This window comes from Dama dama, chromosome 15 (assembly GCF_033118175.1).
Source record: "Dama dama isolate Ldn47 chromosome 15, ASM3311817v1, whole genome shotgun sequence".
In the NCBI taxonomy this organism is placed as follows: Eukaryota; Metazoa; Chordata; class Mammalia; order Artiodactyla; family Cervidae; genus Dama; species Dama dama.
The window spans coordinates 67,430,487-67,452,821 of record NC_083695.1 but is presented as its reverse complement, the minus strand read 5'-3'; the positions used below and the strand labels follow the sequence as shown (position 1 = coordinate 67,452,821).

Sequence of the window (22,335 nt, the reverse complement as noted above, 5' to 3'; positions counted from 1 at the left end):
CGACTCTTTGCAACCCCATGGACTGCAGCATGCCAGGTGTCCTGTCCATCACCAACACATTGATTTTAAAAGGGAGTCTATTCTAATTTCAAGATTACTGACATTATCCCCATTTTCAATTGTCAGAGATAGAAGGAACAGAAAGATTCTGTTTACTGGGGAGCAGCTGAGATCCTATATAGTCTAAAAGGTCTCCAGATCAACATCTGCCGCTCCTGGCTTGGGCCTCCACCGCCCATACTTGGCTAATAGTTACACACAGTTTCCCATTTTACCTTCAAGACAGTTCCCTTAACCCTGTCGGCCTGATGTATAATTTTGGGCAAATTACTTGAAATCCCTCAGCCTCTATTTCTTCACAGTAAAATGCTGGTGGTTAAGTCTTCTGTAAAGATATCTCACAACTGATGCTATCACTGTTGACCAAGGGTTAAGCCAGCTATGAGGCTGTCTCCTTACTCACTTGTCACTGTCCATGATGGTGTGCAGCCGGTGGGCAATGGTGATGGTTGTGCAGTGGGAGAACTCAGTTTGGATGGTCATCTGGATGAGCTGATCTGTCTCTAGATCCACCGCAGCAGTGGCCTCGTCCATGATCAGAATCTTGGATTTCCGAAGCAGAGCCCTGGCCAGGCACAGTAGCTGCCTTTGCCCTACGCTGCAGCAATGGAAGAAACCAAGCATTAGCCCCTAAGGACCAGGGAGTACCCAGGCTTGAGGGTCTGAGAGGGTACATTTCACGTCCCAGATCAGACTTTCAAAACCCACACACCTCTATTCCGTTAGAATGCCTTACCCTCTTCCACTAGCTCTTCACTGTTGCCAAAGGCAATGTTTTCCAAACCTTTAATTAATTAGAAGGCTCACCCCAGGTACTTAATTAAAAAATTCATACTTCTGGTCTCCATTCTCAGAATGGGGAGGAGGCTAGGGATATGTATTTTTTAAATTAATTTTTGTTGGAGTATAGTTGCTCACAAAGTTGTATTTGTTTCTGCTATATAGCATCGTGAATCAGCTAGACATACACATATATCCCCTCTTCCTTGGATTTCCTTCCCAGTTAGGTCCTCACAAACCTGTGAGGATGGTACAGTTCCCTGTGCAGTACAGTAGGTTCTCATTAGCTATTTTATACATAGTATATATATATATATATGTCAATCCCAATCTCCAAATTTATGCCGCCTCCTCTTCTCCCCCTCTATCCATACGTCCATCGTCTACATCTGTCTCTGCTTCTGCTTTGCAAGTAAGTTCACCTGTCTTATTTTTCTAGCTTCCACATATAAGTGATAGGTTTTGTGCTGACTTCATTCGGGATGACAGCCTCTGGGTCCATCCACGTCTCTGCAAATTGCACAATTTTGAGGAACATGTATTTTGAATACACCCCAGGAGACTTTCATGTTTAACAAGTTTGGAAAACACTAGCCCAGGGCTAGTACCTTGCATTTAGCTACAGTGATATCTCAGTACACCAGCAACAATTTCAAAATAAGGCGGCTGCCACCAAGCTTGCTTCAGCAGTATTTGACCTGACATCATTACTATAGGATGACACCACACAAGAATGCCCCAGTGGCATTTCTTAGTGCTCTTAGTAAATCCATTCCTTATTTTAATGTGTAATTCTAGCCTCAAGTCTAATTATTTGTTTGGGGCCTTCTGCCTTGATTGGAGACCATTGCTAATGAACATCTAATGAACATGATGATGTCTTGGTGTGAGATGCAGTGTATGTGGAATTCAAATATGCCTGTAAGATGCAAATAGCTTTAATTTGCTAAAAGCCAGTAATGAAGGCTGGACCTCTTACTTACATTAAGGAGCTTTGGGAAATGATGTGGAGGAAATATTCGGGAATTTGCTAATTGTTCTTTCCTGCCGTGGCCATTAGGGAACATATTAAACAGGGGGTGGCTAGACTAAAGTTCTGTAATTCCCTGCAAGAAAATTTCTGCAGGAGATGAGAAGTCACCCAAGATGAACTTCCAGTTTTTCTCTGTAATGTAAGAACACAGATACTGCAAACCTGTTTGTTTAACTTCCCCAAATCCTGCCTGGTTCATATGGACCTCATAGCAACAGGCTGCTGCTGAGGCATCAGTTTGGCTTTTAGCTGTGGAGGGCTTGATCTCCAAGCTGATTGATCTCTAGTCTCTGATCAAAGAGTTTAAGTTTCAACATCCACCACCCCAGATCTGAAATTAAGGCACTGGTAATGCCATGTGTCTCAGCATGGTCCAAGAAGGGTGGTGTGATTCTGTCCTTGGGCCCTATCAGAGCCTGCCAGATCGGCCCCCATGGCCCTGCACACCTCAGGCATTTACTGTGCAGAATTTACTTGTCCAATGTCTGTCTTCTCCATCGCACGTCAGTTCTAGGAGGGCATGGGTGTGTCTATGGCATTTTCCTCTGTCTTTTCAGTAGATGCTCAATATATATTTGTTGACTGAATGTTTGAACAGCATTTTTAATAGGCCTGAAGACCTACCTCCGTTCTGCTAGTAGTTCCCAGGTCTGTGGCTGAGGGAGAACAAACATAGGGTGTTCTCTACCAGGGCTCATAGGCGTTCGCTGGGGCTGCACACTGGAATCACCAGGGGCCCTGGTTCCACTGGTCTGGGGTACAGCCTGGGCACGGGACTTTGCCTAGTGATGCTAGCGTGCCGCCTACTAAGGACTCAACCTGCTCGTCATTGCTTCCCTGCTCTAGTGTGCACACAAATCACCCAGGACTCTTGCTACAGGGGAGATTCCAGATAGTAGGTCCAGAGTCTGAAATTCTGTATTTACAACAAGCTCCCAAGTGAGGCCAGAGTGGCAGGTCCTTTAACTGAGCTTCTGAGCCTTCCCTTTTTTGAGCTTCAGCTGCTAATGGTCTAAGCCCGGCTTACCATGCAGGGACTGCAGGAAGACCCACCCTTGAGCTGCTGGCTCTGGCCAAGAACTGACCACCAGTTTGTAGAGGGGAAAAACAGGTTGTCATAGGGGAAATGCCAGGTCAGCTTGTTAGCCAACAGGAACTGTGAAGTGTCAACATGTGTAGAAATGCTTTGAAACAGTAAAAAGGATTGTGAAGCCAAAAGAATCTTGGTGTTGGGTTATGGTGTTACAAGGACCCTGCAGACTACACGTCTCCATCATCCAGGTGCCCCTTAGATCAGGGCCTCTGGGCATCTTTTAGAACTCACACCTCCACCAGTGCCTCACACCACTTAGATCAGTCTCTCTGGAGCTGGATCAGACATTGGGGATTGTTTTCGGCCTGAGTGCACCTCAGAACCCGCACAAGGGCGGGATCTGCAAACTCACATTTGTAATGTCTCATGAGGGTTTGTTTATTAACAAAGGTTTTCAAGCACATTCACTTCGGTCTTAATCTTCACAACAGGTTCCTTTTATGCACTAGGAATTAGACCTGGAGAGTGAAAATTCTTTGCCAGCTGCCACCAAGCACGAGCAACAAAAGGAGTGCTCCCCTTGCCGCATCCACAGCCTGTGCGAGCAGTGGGGTATGAAACCTTACCTCAGGTTGTCACCACCCTCTGTCACTTCGTAGGACAACCCAGCTTGCAGGCCAGCCACGAAAGATTTGAGGTGAGAGAGCTCCAAGGCCTTCCAAATCTCCTCATCTGAGTAGTTGTTGAAGGGGTCCAGATTCATCCTCAGGCTCCCAGAGAACAGGATGGGGTCCTGCAAGTCAAGGGACCAGGTAGTTATTGGGGCCAGTGTCAGAAAAAGAACCAGGTCTTTGTGGCCAAGAAAGCAGTCAGGTCTGAGATGGAAAGCTGGTTAGTTAGTGGTCAAGGTTCTGCACGATTTCCCTGATGACAGCTTTGAGCTAAACACAGCATTAAGGGGAGTCCTTGGGGGATGTCCCTGGTGGTCCACTGGCTAAGACACTGCGATCCCAATGCAGGGCAGCCTGGGTTTAATCCCTGGTCGGGGAACTAGATCCCCCATGCTGCAACAAAGATCGAAGATTTTGAGTACTGTAGCTAAGACCTGGTACAGCCAAATAAATAAAATATTTATTTGAAAAGAAGTGGAGTCCTTGGTTTTGTTTTCATTCTGAAATTCATCTACAGATCTCCAAGTTTGCCTCAGCATCTCTTAAAAAGATGAGAGGAATATCCCACCTCCTCCACACACAGACTGAAAACTCATGGTGTGAATGAAGGTGGAGGGAATAAGGGAATGCACAGGAAAGAGTAGTGCAGTCACAAGAGAATAATTTCTTATGCTCTTGAAGAGGCTACAGAAAAGTGTAACTAAGGCAGCAAACACCAGACCAGCCAAAGCCACCCCCAGACTTGGCTGCAGCAAGCAGAGGCAGACAGGTTCTGATCAGGACCACACACCCAGAGCCTCCAGGGCATTCTTGTTTGGAAGGGTCCAGAGAGCAAGGCTTCTGGGAAGACTTTCTTGCTGATACACTAACTGTTCCACTTACTGGCAAAAAAAAATTGCTGCAGATTCCCTCCCCTCTCTTGTAACCACATCAGATGCAGAGAATAAAGCTTAATGGTTTCAAGCTTCAGTGGCAAAACTGCTAATACTGATTGCAAAGGTCCTGCGAACCATGATGGGCTACAGATAATCATCTGCTCCACTTGACTTCTGTTGTGATGCTGCCACCTACTGTTTAGATACTGAGTCACACAAGCATATTACCTCCAAAATGCAAAAACTACTTTTTGTAAGTTCTGGAAGTGGTGTATTTTAGGGAACTAGCTTAGGTATCCCAGGTAGATGACAGAAATGACACTGCTAAATGAACATACATCAAGAAGATGATGCATGTTTCCTCTGGAACCAGCTGCATGTGAGTACGTCCTAGAGTTTACCTGGGGGATGATGGTCAGTTTCTCTCGGAGGTCATGGAGCCCAATGGAAGCAATGTCTACCCCATCAATGGTGATCTGGCCTCCTGCAGCCTCTAGGATTCTGAAGAGGCAGTTTGTCAGGGACGATTTCCCAGCTCCTGTCCGGCCCACCACGCCAATCTGTAAATACAATTTTTTGCATGTTAGTTCATCGTGTAATTCTTGGGGACAACAATTTAGCCTGGGGCATTCATACTTAAAAGTGGAAAAGACAGTGATTAGCTACTGCATCTCTTAAGATGTTAGACTGTGGTTTTGGTGGCGGGGGGAGGGGGGAAAGTGCCTAGATGTCAGAAAAGGATGGCCTTCCCATCCTACCCCCTGACTTGTAGCTGGCTGACAACTACATTGACTACTGGAAATGTACACATCTGTTGTTTTAATTATTCCTGGAAATTAATATATTTTTAAGAATCTTGTTTAGACGTGAGGAGAAGGGAAGGACTGGGCCTGCCATCAGGTCTGAGAACGTGGACCTAAGTACTGTTGCCCAGACAATTTTTTGGCCCTGTATCAGACCCCAAGTCCTCAGAGAACAAGAACTCCATACTAGGACCTTGCTCACCAGGAGGAGAACCAGCCCATTCTCTCTGCAGGGACAACCTCTACACAGGCGTTCCACCAGTTCCTTCCCCAGGTCGCTGCTTCCTGACTTCCCCTCTGTAAGTCTTGAGGCTTATAGGAAATGAGCCCATCTGCCACAGAAGAGGATGCCGGCTGGGAGGCAGGGGAGGGCTGAGCAAGAGAGCCCTTAAGAGCTTAGTAAGTCTATTTGATCCTCTGTGGATATCCTGCCCTCTAGTGGTGGCACTGTGTCCCTACACCTCAGGGCATCAGAAGTGTTCCCACCTACTCACTTCAATTGAATGAAGAAATGGTTTTCTATGTCCACAGGCACTCACCCAGGCCTTTCTTCAGCTTCACCTACCTTCTCCGTGCTCTTAATGTCACAGGTGATCCCTCTCAGTACCAGATCCAGCTCAGGTCGATACCGTACTTGGTAATTGCTAAACTGGATTTCCCCTTTGCTGGGCCAACCTTCTGGAGGCCTCTTATCAGTCACCCATGGTGCCTGGCCAGGAGACAGGAGGAAAAGTGCTTTACGTGGTGACAACTCACTCAACAATCCCCCCTAGGATTCATGTCACAGAACAGAGTAGCAGTGTCCCAGCCACTTATGAGCATTTGCTTTGAACAGACTGAACTAGACTGGTTCTTCCAGCCATTTCCTTCTTCAGGGGTCTTCCCGACCCATGGATCTAACCCAGGTCTCCCACATTGCAGGCAGATTCTTTACCATCTGAGCCACCAGGATGGCTGAGAAGGTTTCTACCTTATTCAATTAAAGAAACCCTATGCTAAGACGTTGCTCTGAGAATGAAGCCACCATTTAACTTCATGCAATCCCAAGACCTGACTTCTCCCAAACCATTACCTATTCTAGGTTTCAAAAAACTAGGTCCTTTCTGTCAGAGCAAGGGAAACTTACAGAGAACCTTTAGAATCTTTAGATAAAGTGAAGACGCATTCTCAAAGCATCAGCATTTTTTTTTTAGCCTTGTCCCTGGGTTCCTCTGATTCCTCCTTACCTCGTTTTCCACGTTTATGTATTCAGTTATTCGCTCAACAGCCACAATGTTGGTCTCTATTTCTGATGTCATCCTCACTAGCCAGTTCAGGGTTTGCGTGATCTACAAAGAGACCAGAAGATGATCATCTGAGGCTCAAAGCAACCCAACCAGTCAAACCACGAGGTCAATCTAGTGCCTCCTCGGTACCTAGCACCTCGGGCTCTACAAGACAGCGAGGAGGAGGATAAGAGACAATCCACACCTCCTTGGGGGAGGAAATGAGGCCAGAGCATCGAATGGTGGGAGGACAATTGAGTGCTCAACTCTGTGGTGCTCACAGGAAAGACACCAGGGGTTTGGAGTGGCCTGGCGCCAAAACTGAGGCTAGATAGACTGGCTGTTAGTGTTTTGGGACTTGAACTTGGCTCTCCCACCTATAAGTCATTAGGGTTTAGGGGTAGCATTCCAATGGGGAAAGCATAAGGAAAGACATGGAGTAGGAACAGGCCTTCTAAAAAGCTGCTGCCTTTCTCTGCTCTCAATGAACAACAGCTCGATTGAGAAGCCAACCCTCAAGGTGGGACATCCACTTGGACCCCTGTCCTCTGTTACCCCAGTAAACTCAAGTGCCTTCCTGCCATGACAGAGATAAATCTAACCAACAGGAAGATGGCTGTCATGACCTGGGCCAGAGTCCAGGGCATCTGTGGGTCACTCAGAGGCAAGCTTCTCAGATGTAGTCTTCTTACAGGCAAAAACATAGGCTTGGCACATGCTCTCAGGAATCTTTGTTGAGCACATGGTAGTTAGAGACAGGGAAAGCTCAGGAGGCTGGGGACTAAGGGTAACCACTTGATGTCGGCTGGACCATATAAATTGTTGATATCTGAATGATGTTCTTTTGGTTCAGTCTAATAGTTCTCCAACTCTTCGCCCTGTCTGTTCTAGGTTAATAAGCCTAGAATTGAGGGGATGAAAGGGCAGTGGCACAAGGAACCCAGTGATTCTGGTGAATGACAAGAGTCCTTTTCCACCATGATCATCTTTGGGTCTTATGGACTCCAACTGAAAACAGCACTATGTAGAGCCTTCTGGTAGCTATGCAGACCCCCAAAATATTAGTTCAGAAAATTTCCATAAAAGATGGCCAAATGACTCATTAAATGAGTATTGTTTATTAAAATTTTACTGTGGTGCCAGTCTCTGTCTTAGGTGGTAAGAAATAATGTCTGATATTTATCCCTTAGTCAAGTGGGGGATGCATTATATAGTTTTATAAGACTCTATATTCTTCATTAAAGTGAACTCCAATTATTCTGTAATTTAACAAAATAAATGTAGAAGTTATTTGTTCAAAAGACTTTCTGGTTACTGCTATATTATAAAAGAAATGCTTATTTTTTCTTTTGACTATAATCAAGTAAAGAGGCAAAGAGATGGGAAACTATTAGATTGAATCACATGAGATTGCTTTCTTAACTCCCCAGGGAAATAAAATATATATCCAGTTTTCCAGATGACACTGGCACCCACTTAGAAAGGTTAAGGAGCATGTCCATGGGTTACACAATTAGTAAGAGATGGAGACAGGGTTTGAACCACAGTCTCTCCTGGTCTATCTGGATCTAAAAAGGAATCCAGAGCATGGACTCCATGGTATACCCTAGACTAATCCTTAAATTAGTCTAGGATATACCATGCATTTAAGAATAATGCATTAATTCAGCCAAACTCCCAGCCAGACTCACATTAAGTGCATTGGACAGAACAAAGCCCACAGTGTCCCCAGTTAGGTTCCTTCTATAAATAACCATCATCAAGGATGCAAAGAAGACGATCAGGTTCCCAATCAGCTCCAGACGAACTGCAAGCCACCTGGAGGGCAACAGAACCAGAGAAAGAGGTGTCACTGAGAGGTGTCACCTTCCTTACCTTACCCAGCAAGCGTGGGGCTCCCAGGACATTCTGAGAGGGCTTGAGTTGGTAGGACTGCCTTCTTAGGAGGTGCCTCAGTTTAACTATGCCATGTTTTCCTAAAGTCTTTTAAATTTTGGATTTTGGAAAATAAATTGCATTTTTAAAGATACTGGAAGAGTTTGCTAAACTAAGGGAATCCTATAGTTCAGTGCCTCCCAAACTTGCCAAATCATAAGAATCATCTGGTGGATATTGTTAAAAATATACAAATTTGTGCCAAAAATTTGTGGACTCTTACCCAGGAGATTGAGGGAATGACTTTTAGGAATCTGCATTTTAACAAATGTTCCAAATGGGTTCTTTTGATTAGGCATGGTAAACAATGGCATCAAGAATTCATATGTAAGGTTAGAAAGAAGTCACCACAGGAAGGTTCAATGTACCCTGTCTGATTTCATGATTTTAAAAAGATGGAGAAAAAGTAGGAGGTGGAGAGAAGTTAGGTATGAGATGATAATAAGGAGATATGTTGGGCTTTGTAGAGAACAGAATAGTATATCGATTGATGTAATTTATAAAAACTAACTTTCACAGTAAAATGTGCTTACCTAAATTTGTACAAATAATTCTAGCACATCTACAAATAAATATGATAGATATTTTACAAGGGGCATCCAACAGAAAAATGACTCTTTCCTTCTTGGAAAGTATCTAAGATATAAAATATCTTTACAATCAAATTTCTGACCTCTTCATGTTCCAAATAATACTAAGCATCATTAGCCTGCCCTTCACACTGCAAGACAGTGTAGAAACCACTCAAGAGCTTTCATTTCCTGAAAAAGATCTTCCTCCTCCAAGGACATGCCAAGGTCTAATGAAGCTGGAGGAACCAAGACTGCTCAGCCTTTTTGGATTCACCTCACAGGATTTGAGCTTTTCATTTCTGTCATTACTTATTTTTACCTAAAATTTTCCAGCTCTCCTCCCTCCAACTTCTGCTTCTTTCCCACCTACAAAAACTGTCCTGCCTGTGGACAACCTCACGTCCACTCTCAGGGAAGCAAACAGAATGTCTGGTTCACCCAGCACCTGGACAGTATCTGTTACAAAATGCTGAGCAGTGTCATGTGACTTCCTCCATAAGCCCATGAGATAGGTTGTGTTCCAGTCATTGTAAAAACAAAGAAAACGAGATTTTTCCTGAGGGGTCAAGACAATTCCCCCCGCTTGGGAAGTAGCAGAGCAGATACAGGGACCAGTCTGACTCCGAAGCTCATGCTTTCTCCTCTCTTCTCACATGATAGGCGTGTTTAGCCAGAGTAAATTTCACATTTCGGGCCACGCCTACCCTCCCACAGCTAACGTCAAACCTGCAAAGCACACGTGTCTGGGTGAATATCTGGGGGCAATCTCACCTGTTGGAGGTGATCCAGGAAAAGACACATTTCTGGTTGGTGTCAATCGCTGTCTCACTTTGCTTTAGAAATCGCTGCTGATGCTCAAAGGCGCGGATAACAGACAAACCTGACACAGTCTCACTGAAGTGAGAGTAGATTGGGGACCTGGTGACGGAGTCCAGTCGTCTCAACTGGCGGGAAGTAGCCACATAAAATATCTGGACCCAAAAAAAATGAAGATTCTGTCACACAATCACATCACATATGTTGTTACCTCTTCCCTTGTGGCCATGACCAACATTCATTACTTTGAGGCCAGAGCCCACATCTGAACAAAAGGCAGCTCTGATCTGGTCTCTTACTAGAGGAGAGATGAGAGAGGCTCAGAGGAAGAGGACGATGGGAGGATCTGGGGTTGGTGGGGATCAGGGGAGCATGAAAGCAAGACACTATGCCACAGCCCTAGAATCTGGAATAATCCAGAGTTTTGTCAGCCTAATCCATATGGTCCCAAGAATCTGCACATATTTTTTTTTTTTCACATATTTCTAAATGACAGTAGTGAGAAAAATGGTCTCTAAAGGGATAAATGCAGCTGGGGAACAAGGGGTTTGGAAAGGAGAGATGGACAATAAATGGCTCAAGAAAGGTATGCTGATGCATGCGTGCTAAGTCGCTTCAGTCATGTCTGACTCTTTGTGACCCCGTAGACTATAACCTGCCAGGCTCCTCTGTCCATGGAATTCTCCAGGCAAGAATACTGGAGTGGGTAGCCATTCCCTTCTCCAGGGGATCCAACCCAGGGATTGAACCTGGGTCTCCTGCATTGTCGGTGAATTCTTTACTGTCTGAGCCACCACGGAAGCCCAGAGGATTTGTTGAAATTAGGGAGAGAGCTAGGCATGGGAGAGTCAGAATTCAAAGTGTTATACCTGGAAGTTTCCTCAAATATCCTGCCTTTTATTTGTTGGTTTGTTACTAACAGAGATGACAATGTACCTGAGGAACTCAACACAAAGCCCAGGAGTGTAAACTTATCACAGCCACAAGGCTACCCTTCACTGAAGGGCTTCAGCATTATTTTCTCAAGGTGATCAATTCATCCTAAAGGTAGCTGCTGGGACAAGAATTCTCTCTACAGCTTCCTTCCCCTCATTCCCGCCCCTTATTACAGGCATGGAGCCCTTTCTACTTGCTCTAGTTTCCCTTGAGGCTTGGCTGTCAAACTACTTGTGCCCTCAAGACCACACTGGAATTGAACCCCCCCACCCACCGCCCTGCCACAGACACCCCAGTGAAAGGAGAACTACCCTGAAGTGAAAAGAGACTGGGCTCCTGCTGAGGGACATCTCCAAGTAGATCAACCTAAGCCAACCAAGGAAGCAGCCTTAGCACACCTCTTCTAGAAGCCACCAACAACCTCACCATTGTGAAGATGGTATGTTAGTATCTGACTCAATGACAAAGATGCTTGAGGGGTGGGGAGTGACTAGCCATAAACACAAGAGAACTTAAGCTTTTATGAGTAGAGAAGAAGGGAAACCTAGCCATTTCCAAACCTACCTGAACAGACACATAAATGATGCCAAGAGGAATGATGACGACAACGAAGATGGGAGTGGCCAGGCAGATCATGACCAGGGTGCTGATGATGCCCAGGAAGCACAAGACCCAGCTGCGTAAAGACATGGGGAGGGTGTCATCCACGGTGGAGATATCCTAGGGACACAGGAGGAGAGATGGTGTGCTCATGAATTCCTGGGACACTTTACACCTTCTCAGTTGTGGTAGGGAATTTGCTTAGTCATATCAGAATGCAAATAACTGTCCAGGGTTGAGAGAAAAAAAGAAACCCTCACCAACTATTAGTTCTGTGAAGATTACTTTTGACCCTTCAGTTCAGTTCAGTCGCTCAGTCATGTCCGACTCTTTGCGACCCCATGAATCGCAGCATGCCAGGCCTCCCTGTCCATCACCAACTCTCGGAGTTTACTCAAACTCATGCCCATCGAGTTGGTGATGCCATCCAGCCATCTCATCCTCTGTCATCCCCTTCTCCTCCTGCCCCCAATCCCTCCAAGCATCAGGGTCTTTTCCAATGAGTCAACTCTTCGCATGACGTGGCCCAAGTATTGAAGTTTCAGCTTCAGCATCAGTCCTTCCAATGAACACCCAGGACTGATTTCCTTTAGGACGGACTGGTTGAATCTCCTTGCAGTCCAAGGGACTCTCAAGAGTCTTCTCCAACACCACAGTTCAAAAGCATCAATTTTTCGGCGCTCAGCTTTCTTCACAGTCCAACTCACATCCATACATGACCACTGGAAAAACCATAGCCTTGACCGGGCGGACCTTTGTTGGCAAGGTAATGTCTCTGCTTTTTAATATGCTGTCTAGGTTGGTCATAACTTTCCTTCCAAGGAGTAAGCGTCTTTTAATTTCATGGCTGCAGTCACCATCTGTAGTGATTTTGGAGCCCCCAAAAATAAAGTCTGACACTGTTTCCACTGTCTCCCCATCTATTTCCCATGAGGTGATAGGACCAGATGCCATGATCTTAGTTTTCTGAATGTTGAGCTTTAAGCCAACTTTTTCACTCTCCTCTTTCACTTTCATCAAGAGACGTTTTAGTTCCTCTTCACTTCCTGCATTTTGACCCTTATCTGGTATAAATTCTCCATCTTTCCTTCCTCCCCTACTTGCATCTCCTCTTAAGGGCTCAGCCACCTGCTCCAGAGGACCCAGAATCTAATTCTCCTTTAAGGTCTGAGCCACCTCCCTCAAAAACTCACTCTGCAATTAATGATAGTTTCCTTTTTCCCATGTTCCAAATAAATAATGATATGTATTATTATATATATTTTATATTTATAAAATGTATATATAATATGTTTAATATATATGATATGTATTATTATTCATATATACATATTATATATAAAGATAATTATATATGTATATACATAATTAATCTTCTGAAAAAGAAAACACAGAAAACTTATATTGAGTTACTTATGCAACAGTCATATTTTGCTAACTGTTTTTGCATGAAAAAGGAAATTATCATTAATTGTATGCTGAGTTTTGTGGTGGAGGTGACTCAGACCATAAAGGAGAGTTAGATCCCAGATCCCCTGGAGCCGATGGCTGAGCCTTTAAGAAGAGATGGAGGTAGGGGAGGAAGGAAGGATGGAGAATCTATGCCAGTTAATGGTCAAAAGTAATCTGCGCAGAACTGATAGTGAGAACTTTTTTTCTCTCAACCCTGGACACAGTTATGAGGAGGGCATGGAAACCCACTCCAGTATTCTTGCCTGGAGAATCCCCATGAACAGAGAAGCATGATGGGCTACAGTCCATAGGGCCACAAAAAGTCAGACACAACCAAAGTGAATGAGCATGCATAATACATATATATATTACAACCCTGGAAAAGAGTGTGCAATCTTTGCAAAATTCCTGTGAGAAATCTCCCCATCCAAAATTATGTCCTTTTTAAGGCTTTAATAAACAGCAGAAAGCCCATGTAAATTGTCTCCAGTGACATCATGCCCACCATTTTTGTTGCAGAGGAAGGTGACAAGTGGGGGCCAGCCCACTTGTGAAGTAGTTGCCATGTCTCCAAAACCTGGCTGTAGGCTGGGAGCTAGACTTTCTGTGTCTGCTACAAGACCAAACACATAAGGGCTCAGAGCTTCTAAGACATTATTAAAAATGTGTGCCCTCTTCTACAAACAAAAGTTTGAAAATTCTGTTGGTGATAGTTGAATATTACTCTGAATTGTCTGGTTTCCTCTGTTCCTGAAATTTCCACCTCATATTCATTAAGAATCAATGAGTTCAGTCTGGTCCATGGTAGAGAGCCATCTATGACCTTTGCATTTATTGAGCATCTCAATCCCCAGTACAGTCCTTGGCTCATAGAAGGTACCCAATAAATGTTGAATGAACAAATGCTAAGGGTTCTAGAATCTGCAGCCAATGGAGACAGTGTTCCAGAACTCCATTAAAACCACAAGATTCTATAACCTAGACCTCGTTTACTTATTTGTAAAGTGTCAAAGATGGTAGTTTCAGGACTAGAAGCAGTGACCAAGCGGTGACCAAGGGTTGTCCCACTATCACTTTTACTCACTGTCAAAACCAGTGACTCTGCTTTCACTTGTGTTTTTCCCTCTGCAGAGTAGTCCTTCACATCCTGCTTCTAGTGCCTCCGGCCCACCCCCTCTCCCTCCACCATCTTTCTGGCTAACCTCTACCACTTAAATCTCACCTTTTCTGACATTTCCCACCCTTGGTCATCCAGATACAGCTGGACCTCTTTTTTCTGTCACTCTTTCATACTCCCGGAATGCCACTGTGCGCATTGTTGTTCCTGATTTTCCCATATTCTATCATCCTTTATTTCCTTGGCCATCTCCCTCACTCATTGGTGGCCTACTTAAAGAGCCACAGTGGTTCATCCCTGTATCCCCAGGACCCCTAGGACCAGGCATAAGGTATTCCAGAAACATCTGCATGCTAAGTGGGACCAAAGAACTGGAACTGCCCGGTGTTGTCTAGGGGAAAATGAGAATTCTTTCCCTGTTAGAAACAGAAAGATCCTCAGCCATAAATGCGTCTTACAGCCCTTGAGATACTTACACCAGCAAACCTGTTCACTATCCGACCTATGGGTGTTGTGTCAAAAAAACTCATGGGTGCTCGAAGGATATTGTTCAGCAGTTGCTTGTGGAGGATGTTTGATGCGTGGTTGCAACCGTAGACACTCCAGATATTCGCTATGAACACAAAGAAACCTAGAAATGGAAGCAGTGCAGTCAGCACCATGCACAGGGACCCCTGAAGACTTGTGCTAGGGACACAATGGCAAATGCTTTCCCAAGTCAAGGCAAAGTGGACCTGACAGATTGTCTCAGGGACAACTGTTGTAGCCATCACACATACCTTGTGCTATTCCCAGAGCTCCATAGACGCCAACTCTCATGTCCCTCTGAGAGGATGGATAGTTGGTGCCATTGTATATTTTAGAGTCGCTGGTCCAAGCACTGAGCCAGAGGTTTGATCCAATAAAAGCCACATAATAGATCACAAATGCCAAGAGGATGAAGACTATCGAGCACCATCCTATTGCTTGTAGGTATTTCAAGTAGATGGAGAACTTCACCTGCAAAGCCCCCACCTCAGTGTTAGTAGAATTCCTATTGGCATTTTGGGTTTCCCTGGTGGCTCAGATGGTAAAGAATCTGCCTGCAATGCAGGAGACCCAGATTCAATCCATAGGTTGGGAAGATCCCTTGAAGAATGGAATGGCAACCCATTCCACTATTCTTGCCTGGAGAATCTCATGGAGAGAGGAGCCTGGCAGGCTACAGTCAGTGGGGTCGCAAAGAGTCAGGCACAATTGAGCAACTAACACACATTATTGAATTTTGGTGAGGAATTACCAGAATATCAATCACAGGGGAATGCAGTGCTTTGGAAAAGTGGATAGCAGGTAGCAAAATTTAGTAAGGGATCACATTTCTATACTGGGCAAGATAATAATCAATGCTGAAATACAATTCAGAGTAAATAACCATCAGATTATTAATGAACTTCTAGATGAAATTAAGAGGAACAGATATAAAAACAGAATGGGACAGATAAGGCTACACCACAGACCTTGTTTTATTAATGTTTAATACCTTAAATTTAAGAGCTTGGTCTTAAGTTTTATTAATTTGAACTGTGTGCTATGAGCTTGATAGATTGGTATTCTCTGGCTCCCAGAATTGCATCTCATTTTTGTTGCTTTTACTATGTGAAGTGTGGTAGGAAGATGTTCACAGGACATGTGTCATTCTTCATGGAAGTACGATTTGATAAAGTGTCTAGAGCCTCTGCTAACATTTCAATGGTAAATTTAAAGACTGGCAGAGCACATAAGACATATTCCTCTATAAATATGTTCAAATATATTCAAATCATCAAACTTAAAAATATTCGAATCTCAAGCCTTCTATCACCTCTCATGAATGGTACTTTTTTTTTTTTTTTTCCCAATGGTACTTTTTACTGTGGCATTCACCTTTCCAGTTTGTACGAATTCCTTCTTAATGAGTTTTTGTCCTCTCACTGGTTTTTCCTCTTCCTTCAGGATATTCGCATTCCGAATTTTCAAGGAGTCTTTTAAGGACTTCAGACGCCTGCTACTGGATCTAGATCTGAAAGATTGAGAGGGGAGGTTTTCCTTCCAGTGTCTTCTTGGAAGCAGGTGTCACAGTCATTCTGTTTGCATCACAGTGCATTTCAGAGCAGATGATCATAGGGGAAACACACCACCCCAACCCTCCTCCCCATGCTCAGAAACAAAAGGAGAGCTGGGAGCATCCATGTGGACACTCAGGAAAAAAAAAAAAAAGAGAAAAAGAGAATGATCAAGGGGAACTCTGGAAGTAATGGGGGCTGCCAGCTGAACAGATGACCAACCTGCGGCTCAGTGTTCGACGAAGATCATTCTCTCTTTTCATGGACAAGGAGGCCACATCCTCTGGGATTTCTTCCACACTGGGCACCAGCCCACAGTCATCATCTTCACTGTCCTCATTGACTAGGAGACACAGCAAAAGTTAGGGAGAGAGCTGCATAGAGCTGTCATAGCCCCATGAACAAGGAGCGAAATCTTTTCTGATCTTGTTGGCCTTGACAAGAGATCTCAGATGTACATACAGGTTGGAATCTTTTACTCCAGAAATACTATTTATTAGGGCATCTCTTTGAGAAATATCAGAATAAAGGAAAGATGAGTTAATATTTCACTGGAAGAGAAAAGGCAAAAAGAAGAGTATTTCCAGAAACTTCTAAGTTCCTTTGGAGCAGGAAAGAACTTTTAAGGATTATAGGAGGCAAACAGTAGATCATAATCTCCAGAACTGACTAAAAAGGTGAGTGCAAATTTAAAATGTTCTGCTTGAAATTCAAATAATTTAAAGCATTTTTAAAAAGCATACCCTGAAAAGGTAAAACAGCTTGGGCTGTGAAAATGGTAATGACCTCCAGAAATTGAGACTTCTGTAAAAGCAACGAGCATAATGGCCAAAAATGATCAAAACCAAATTTTCCATAACTTTGAAGTTAACCAAAGGCTTGCAAAAATCCAAGGAGCACTTATTTAAGAAAAAAGGCTAAATCTCAGAAAGAATGGTAAGCTTTGTAGTAGTTTAATTTACCCTATTTCCATTGCCCTCTCCTTAGATCTGCTGTAGTCTAGAAAACCAACAGTAAGCCAATTACAATTATTGTAACCTAGCAGCTGCTGGAGGGAACAGTGTGGGTTCAGAACATTCCCAAAACCTCATTGCTGGACAATTGTCATTATTTGACCAGTCTGGCAGTCCTCTGGAAAACCCCATTCACAGGGCTTGTCTTTATTGGGCCTGACTTGGAGTTGGCTCTAACAGTCAGCCGTTGTTTAACATCTCAACTGCCCGTGTCAGTGATAACAGTTGGGGCAAATAAGAAACTGACCAAGAACTTAAAAAAAAAATCTGGGGAATAAGATATTCATAGGGAGTTTTGATATCTTCAATATATTCCTAGCAATCAAGTATGTCATACACATGTATAGGGTTGCACACCTACCCAAGAAAGACTTGAGAATGTCTTATTCCCTTACCTCTGGCTTAACTTCAAACTCTGGGCAAGCAGGCAAGAAAGACAGAGATGGAACTGTAAATTGCCTTCTGGCTTATTAAAAAAGACATGTCCCCCCACCCCTCATTTCCACAGAGCCTCTCAGCAAAGGCTGAGTGACTTACTGGTTGCAGGCACTTAAGGAAACCTCTGACCTCTTGGTCATTATCTGACCACTAACCCAACCAAGCAGGAACGTCAATGACCACATGAGATAAATAATATAGACTTAACATAATTAGTTCAGGAAACTAAACATTAGGAGGAGGAACAACAACAAACCCTGGTGGAGGAAGGAGAGGAGAGAGCCTATATTTCCAGAACTGTTAAACTAATTAAAATGATCAGTTTTCAACAAAAAATGAGCCATACAAGGAAGCAGGAAAGTATGGGGCTGTACACGGGAAGAAGAAAAAAGCAGTCAACCGAAACTGTACTCAAGGAAGCACAGGTGTTGGTCTTACTGACAAAGATTTTAAATCAGCTACGATAAGTATGATCAGAAAACAACAGGAAACCATGTCTCAAGGTGTAAAGGAAGTGAAAAGAAAGTGTTAGTCACTCAGCCGTGTCCAGCTCTTTGTGATCCCATGGACTGTAGCCCACCAGGCTTCTCTGTCCATGGAATTCTCCAGGCAAGAATACTGGAGTGGGTTGCCATTCCCTTCTCCAGGGAATCATCCTCACCCAGGGACTGAATCTGGGTCTCTAAAGGAAAGTTCTCACCAAATAGAGAACATCTCTATTAGGCCCATTGGGATGGGCCCCTGATCCAATACGTCTGATGTCCTTGTGAAAAGGGGAAATGTGGACACAAATGCACATAAGAGATAAAACCATGTGAAGATGAAGGCAGAGGTTGATGTTGTGTACCTATAGCCAAGAATGCCAAAGACTGCCAGCAAATCACCAGAAACTCGGAGAAAGACCTGGAATAGATCCTTCCCTGTCAGCTTCAGAAGGAACAAATCTTGTTGACACCTTGATTTGGGACTTCTCACCTCTAGAACAGTGAGTGATAATACATTTCTGTCATGTAAGACACGAAGTTCGAAGTTCGTAGCATTTTGTTACAATGGCTAATTAGGAAACACCGAGCCAACACTGACATGGGTTACCTTGCCCTCTTGCCCCTTCCTTTCTTCTGCCGTCTGGGGTCTGTACCTTGAGCCCTGGAAACCACGCCAACAGCATGCCAGGCACCGTGGCTTACACAACTTCTCAGAAATGGCCTATCAGTGTGTCCCAAAACAAGGGTTTGCAAACTCTGTACACAAAAGACAGGATTTTTCAAAGAGGCCGTCTACCCATAAGGGTTTAGATAAACAGAACTCAGATCCAGGCAAATCAGAAGAAAAACGTTTAGAGTTAGAATGAGAAAACTGTAGGTTGTGGTGATGTGGTTGCCTGAGCAGTAACTCAGGGGGATCCAGCATCAGACCCTGCCCTTTGCTGGAGACCTTCAGTTCCCAGGCAGGTGTTTTTTGTTTTCTCCAGGCCAATCCCCAGAGCACATAAAGGCTGATGGAAAGCTCTGACCCCTTCCTTCCTGCTGTTATCCCTGCCCAGCTTTCCTGGGCTGGCTCCCAATCCCTGTAGCCCACACCATCCTAAGGTCACCTAAGACACCAAAGGTCAGTCTTTGTTTCTGACCTGTCTTGCCAGTGTTTATAGACTTCCTGATTTAGGCTTTTCTTTCTGACTCTTGTGGTTTGAAACTATCACATGTTTCTGACCTCGAGGCTTGAATGTGCTCCTACTTCCAGGCTCTGAAGTTTCTGCCTCTTCTGATTGATTCTCAGAATGCCCCTGCACGCTCCAGATCTTGCTTTCTCAGTCCTGACCTCCTCTTAGTAATTGCCACCTGAAGCAGATACCCAGAACCATGCCTGGGATGACTGTTGGCAGGTTCTTGGGAGGGACCTCAGAGACCAGGGCTCCATTACTGCCTGGAACTAATCAGTGACCCCAGTGGTCATATATTAGGTAGGGGCTATTCCTGTGGTATACTGAGACTATGCAACTGCCATGATTCTGTTCTGGTTTGAAACACCCAGTGGTTTTTGGTATGTTAGTCAAGATTCCTTTGTTAGGGCTTAGCAGTGATTTAGCAGTACACTATTAATACCAGGTATTATGAAGCTGTTCAGGAAGTGATTTTAATGAGTCTGGATAGGTAGGGTGGAATATGTGACTAGAAGCAGGGCATTCCCTAAAAGGGGGTCCCTTCTGCCCCTGGAGTCTCTCCCACAAGAGCTAATCACCCCATATCTCCAGTCATCTTCTAACTGAACTGAAAGTCACTTAGCCATGTCCGACTCTTTGCGACCCCATGGACTATACAGTCCATGAAATTCTCCAGGCCAGAATACTTAAGTGGGTAGCCTTTCCCTTCTCCAGGGGATCTTCCCAACCCAGAGATTGAACCCAGGTCTCCTGCATTGCAGACGGATTCTTTACCAACTGAGCCACAAGAGAAGCCTAAGAATATGTGGGTAGCCTATCCCTTCTACAAGAGATCTTCCTGACCCAGGAATCAAACTGGGGTCTCCTGCATTGCAGGCAGATTCTTTACCAACTGAGCTATCAGGGAAGCCCCGTCTTCTAAAGAGTATCCTATGATTGCATGTCAGAAGCCAGATGAGCCGGATAGGCCCCTAGTTTGGCTCAGATTAAAAAATTTCTATGTTTGTGTTTCTTTACAGAGACACAAAATACAGAAAGAACAGATATTGGATCTCTGGCTAATTCACTTCCAAATCTAGTTCACTGGGTACTGAACAGGTTAGCAGGTAAACAGTGGTAGTTTTCTACTCCTGTCCCTTCCACACCCAAGTTCTATCCTATCCCAATCCTCTTCACATACCTGTGGCCTCATCTTCAGGACCCGTGTGTTTCACAAATGTCTTCAGATTCTTAGCAAACAATCCTTTATTGGCCAGCAGTGTGCTATAGGATCCCTTTTCCAGGATGGTGCCATTCCCCACAACCACAATCTCATCCACTTGGGGAAGAAAGTGAATGCTGTGTGTCACCAAGATTCGAGTCTGTAAAAATAACAGTAAGTTGTGCTGACGATCCTGTGACCACCTTGTTTAGCTTACTCTTGAAAAGGAAAACCAGAGTCACTGTGGGGTTTTGCTTCCAAATGTGGCCCTGACCACTTGACCTGTTTCTTTTACTTCCTCTTTATTTGCCAGCATCTCATCCTAAAATCTGGCCCTGTGTGTAAAATGAGACTCCTGTCATCATGAATATATTCAGTTATTTTTCTGTAGTGACAATGAGGTTTGCCCTGCACACATTTCCCTCCAGCTTTCTGGGCAGCCAAGATTTAGGCTTAGGGATGTCACTTGAGATCAAGGGCTATCAATACAACTGAGGCACGCAAAACTAACTGCCCTCTCACTAACCAGCAAACCACTGATCTAACAAGAACTGCCCAGATTATTTTAGCATGTTAGAAACATTACAGGGCAAGGAACTTTGGCCCAGGCCCTCCCTGGTGTGGAAGACTTGGCACTCCTTGTATTGTTGTCTATTTATGGACCACACTGACTCCTGACACAAGGATTCCACTCAAAGAAAGATGAACACTTGTAGATGAGCAATAAGGCTCAAATAGGGGTCATGGTGTTGAGATGAGCCTCTGGAGCAATAGCCCAAGCCCACTGCCTCTGCTTTCTACAGACAGCCCCACAGACACTAGGTCACTCGTATCAGGAAGATGCAGAAGATGCCCATCTTTGAGTCTCAGCTCAAAGTCAACCATTCTGGTAGCCTTTCCTGAGTCCCCAGGAGTATGGGTATTTCTCCAATGTTTCCTCTGTAGTTTGTCTGTTGTTGGGGCTTGGCTGCTAAGTCATGCTAACTCTTTTGCAACCCCATGAACTGTAACCTGCTAGGCTCTTCTGTTCATGGGATTTCCCAGGCAAGAATGCTGGAGTAGGTTGCCATTTTCTTCTCCAGGGGAATTTTCCCAACCCAGGAATCAAACTTGAGTCTCCTGCATTGCAGGCAGATTCTTTACCACTGAGCCACCTGGGGACCCCACCAGATAGTAGTTTGTATAGATTGCCATTAAAAATAATTCTTGTGTTATAATACTATTGCTTGCTTTTTGATATGTCTGCCAATTAGATACGTCACTTGAGAGCAGAGATGAAAACTTTTCATCTGCTTGCCCAGTATTTGCAATGAACCAGGCCCAGAGTGGGTATTCAGTTCAAGAATGAATGCAGCCAATTAGCTTTAAGGACAGAAACCAGGACCAAAGATAGGAGGGAAAGTGAGTTCCTGTTGACTCACTGATCTGAGAGAGAGGCAAAAGGCCTCAGAGGGACAGCCGCCCTGTCAACCCTGCCAGCCTGAGTAGAAGCATTAAAAAAAATCTTGATGGGAACAAGCCAAACACAAGATAGAGTGCTGCCAGCCCCCACTCTACACTTGCTGCTGGAGGGAGTGCTTGCGCAGAATTTCTATGCTCTCCCAGTACCTTCATGTTCTCACCAACCCAGAAGCTCTTGGAATCTCCTTATTCAAGAATTTTTATAATCCAAACTCTAGCCCATCTTCCCCTCTCCAGAGGCTGGTGTTTGGGGCTGAAAATTCCAGTTCTCCCATCACTTGTCTTCCCATCACATGTGGACTCATGTCCACAGGAGTTTGAACAAGCTCCAGGAGATGGTGAAGGACAGGGAAGCCTGGCGTGCTACAGTCCATGGGATTGCAGATTTGGACACACCTTAGCAACTGAACAAGTTTTACGCCAGGAGCTAGTGACAAAACCAAATATATTTCTTCGTATACCACAGATCTCTAAGGACTTTTTAATCATAATTAATCATCCTTAATTAATAAGGGGCTCAGTGTTGGAACCAG

At 44.4% G+C, this 22,335-nt stretch overlaps 1 protein-coding gene across 2 annotated transcripts in view; it reads right to left on the bottom strand.

Moving 5' to 3' along the window:
- The window catches only part of ABCC2 (ATP binding cassette subfamily C member 2), a 77,257-nt gene that overhangs the window by 7,650 nt on the left and 47,272 nt on the right, over nt 1–22,335 (bottom strand). For both annotated transcript variants that reach the window (XM_061162372.1, XM_061162373.1), the window contains 13 exons: nt 20,321–20,501; nt 16,252–16,372; nt 15,851–15,986; nt 14,728–14,947; nt 14,425–14,579; nt 11,344–11,499; nt 9,799–9,998; nt 8,212–8,338; nt 6,482–6,583; nt 5,821–5,964; nt 4,854–5,012; nt 3,533–3,699; nt 464–658 (listed from right to left, as the gene is read on the bottom strand). In XM_061162372.1, coding sequence (XP_061018355.1) covers nt 464–658; nt 3,533–3,699; nt 4,854–5,012; nt 5,821–5,964; nt 6,482–6,583; nt 8,212–8,338; nt 9,799–9,998; nt 11,344–11,499; nt 14,425–14,579; nt 14,728–14,947; nt 15,851–15,986; nt 16,252–16,372; nt 20,321–20,501 — 2,063 coding nt within the window. The remainder of the gene's footprint in view (nt 1–463; nt 659–3,532; nt 3,700–4,853; nt 5,013–5,820; nt 5,965–6,481; nt 6,584–8,211; nt 8,339–9,798; nt 9,999–11,343; nt 11,500–14,424; nt 14,580–14,727; nt 14,948–15,850; nt 15,987–16,251; nt 16,373–20,320; nt 20,502–22,335) is intronic.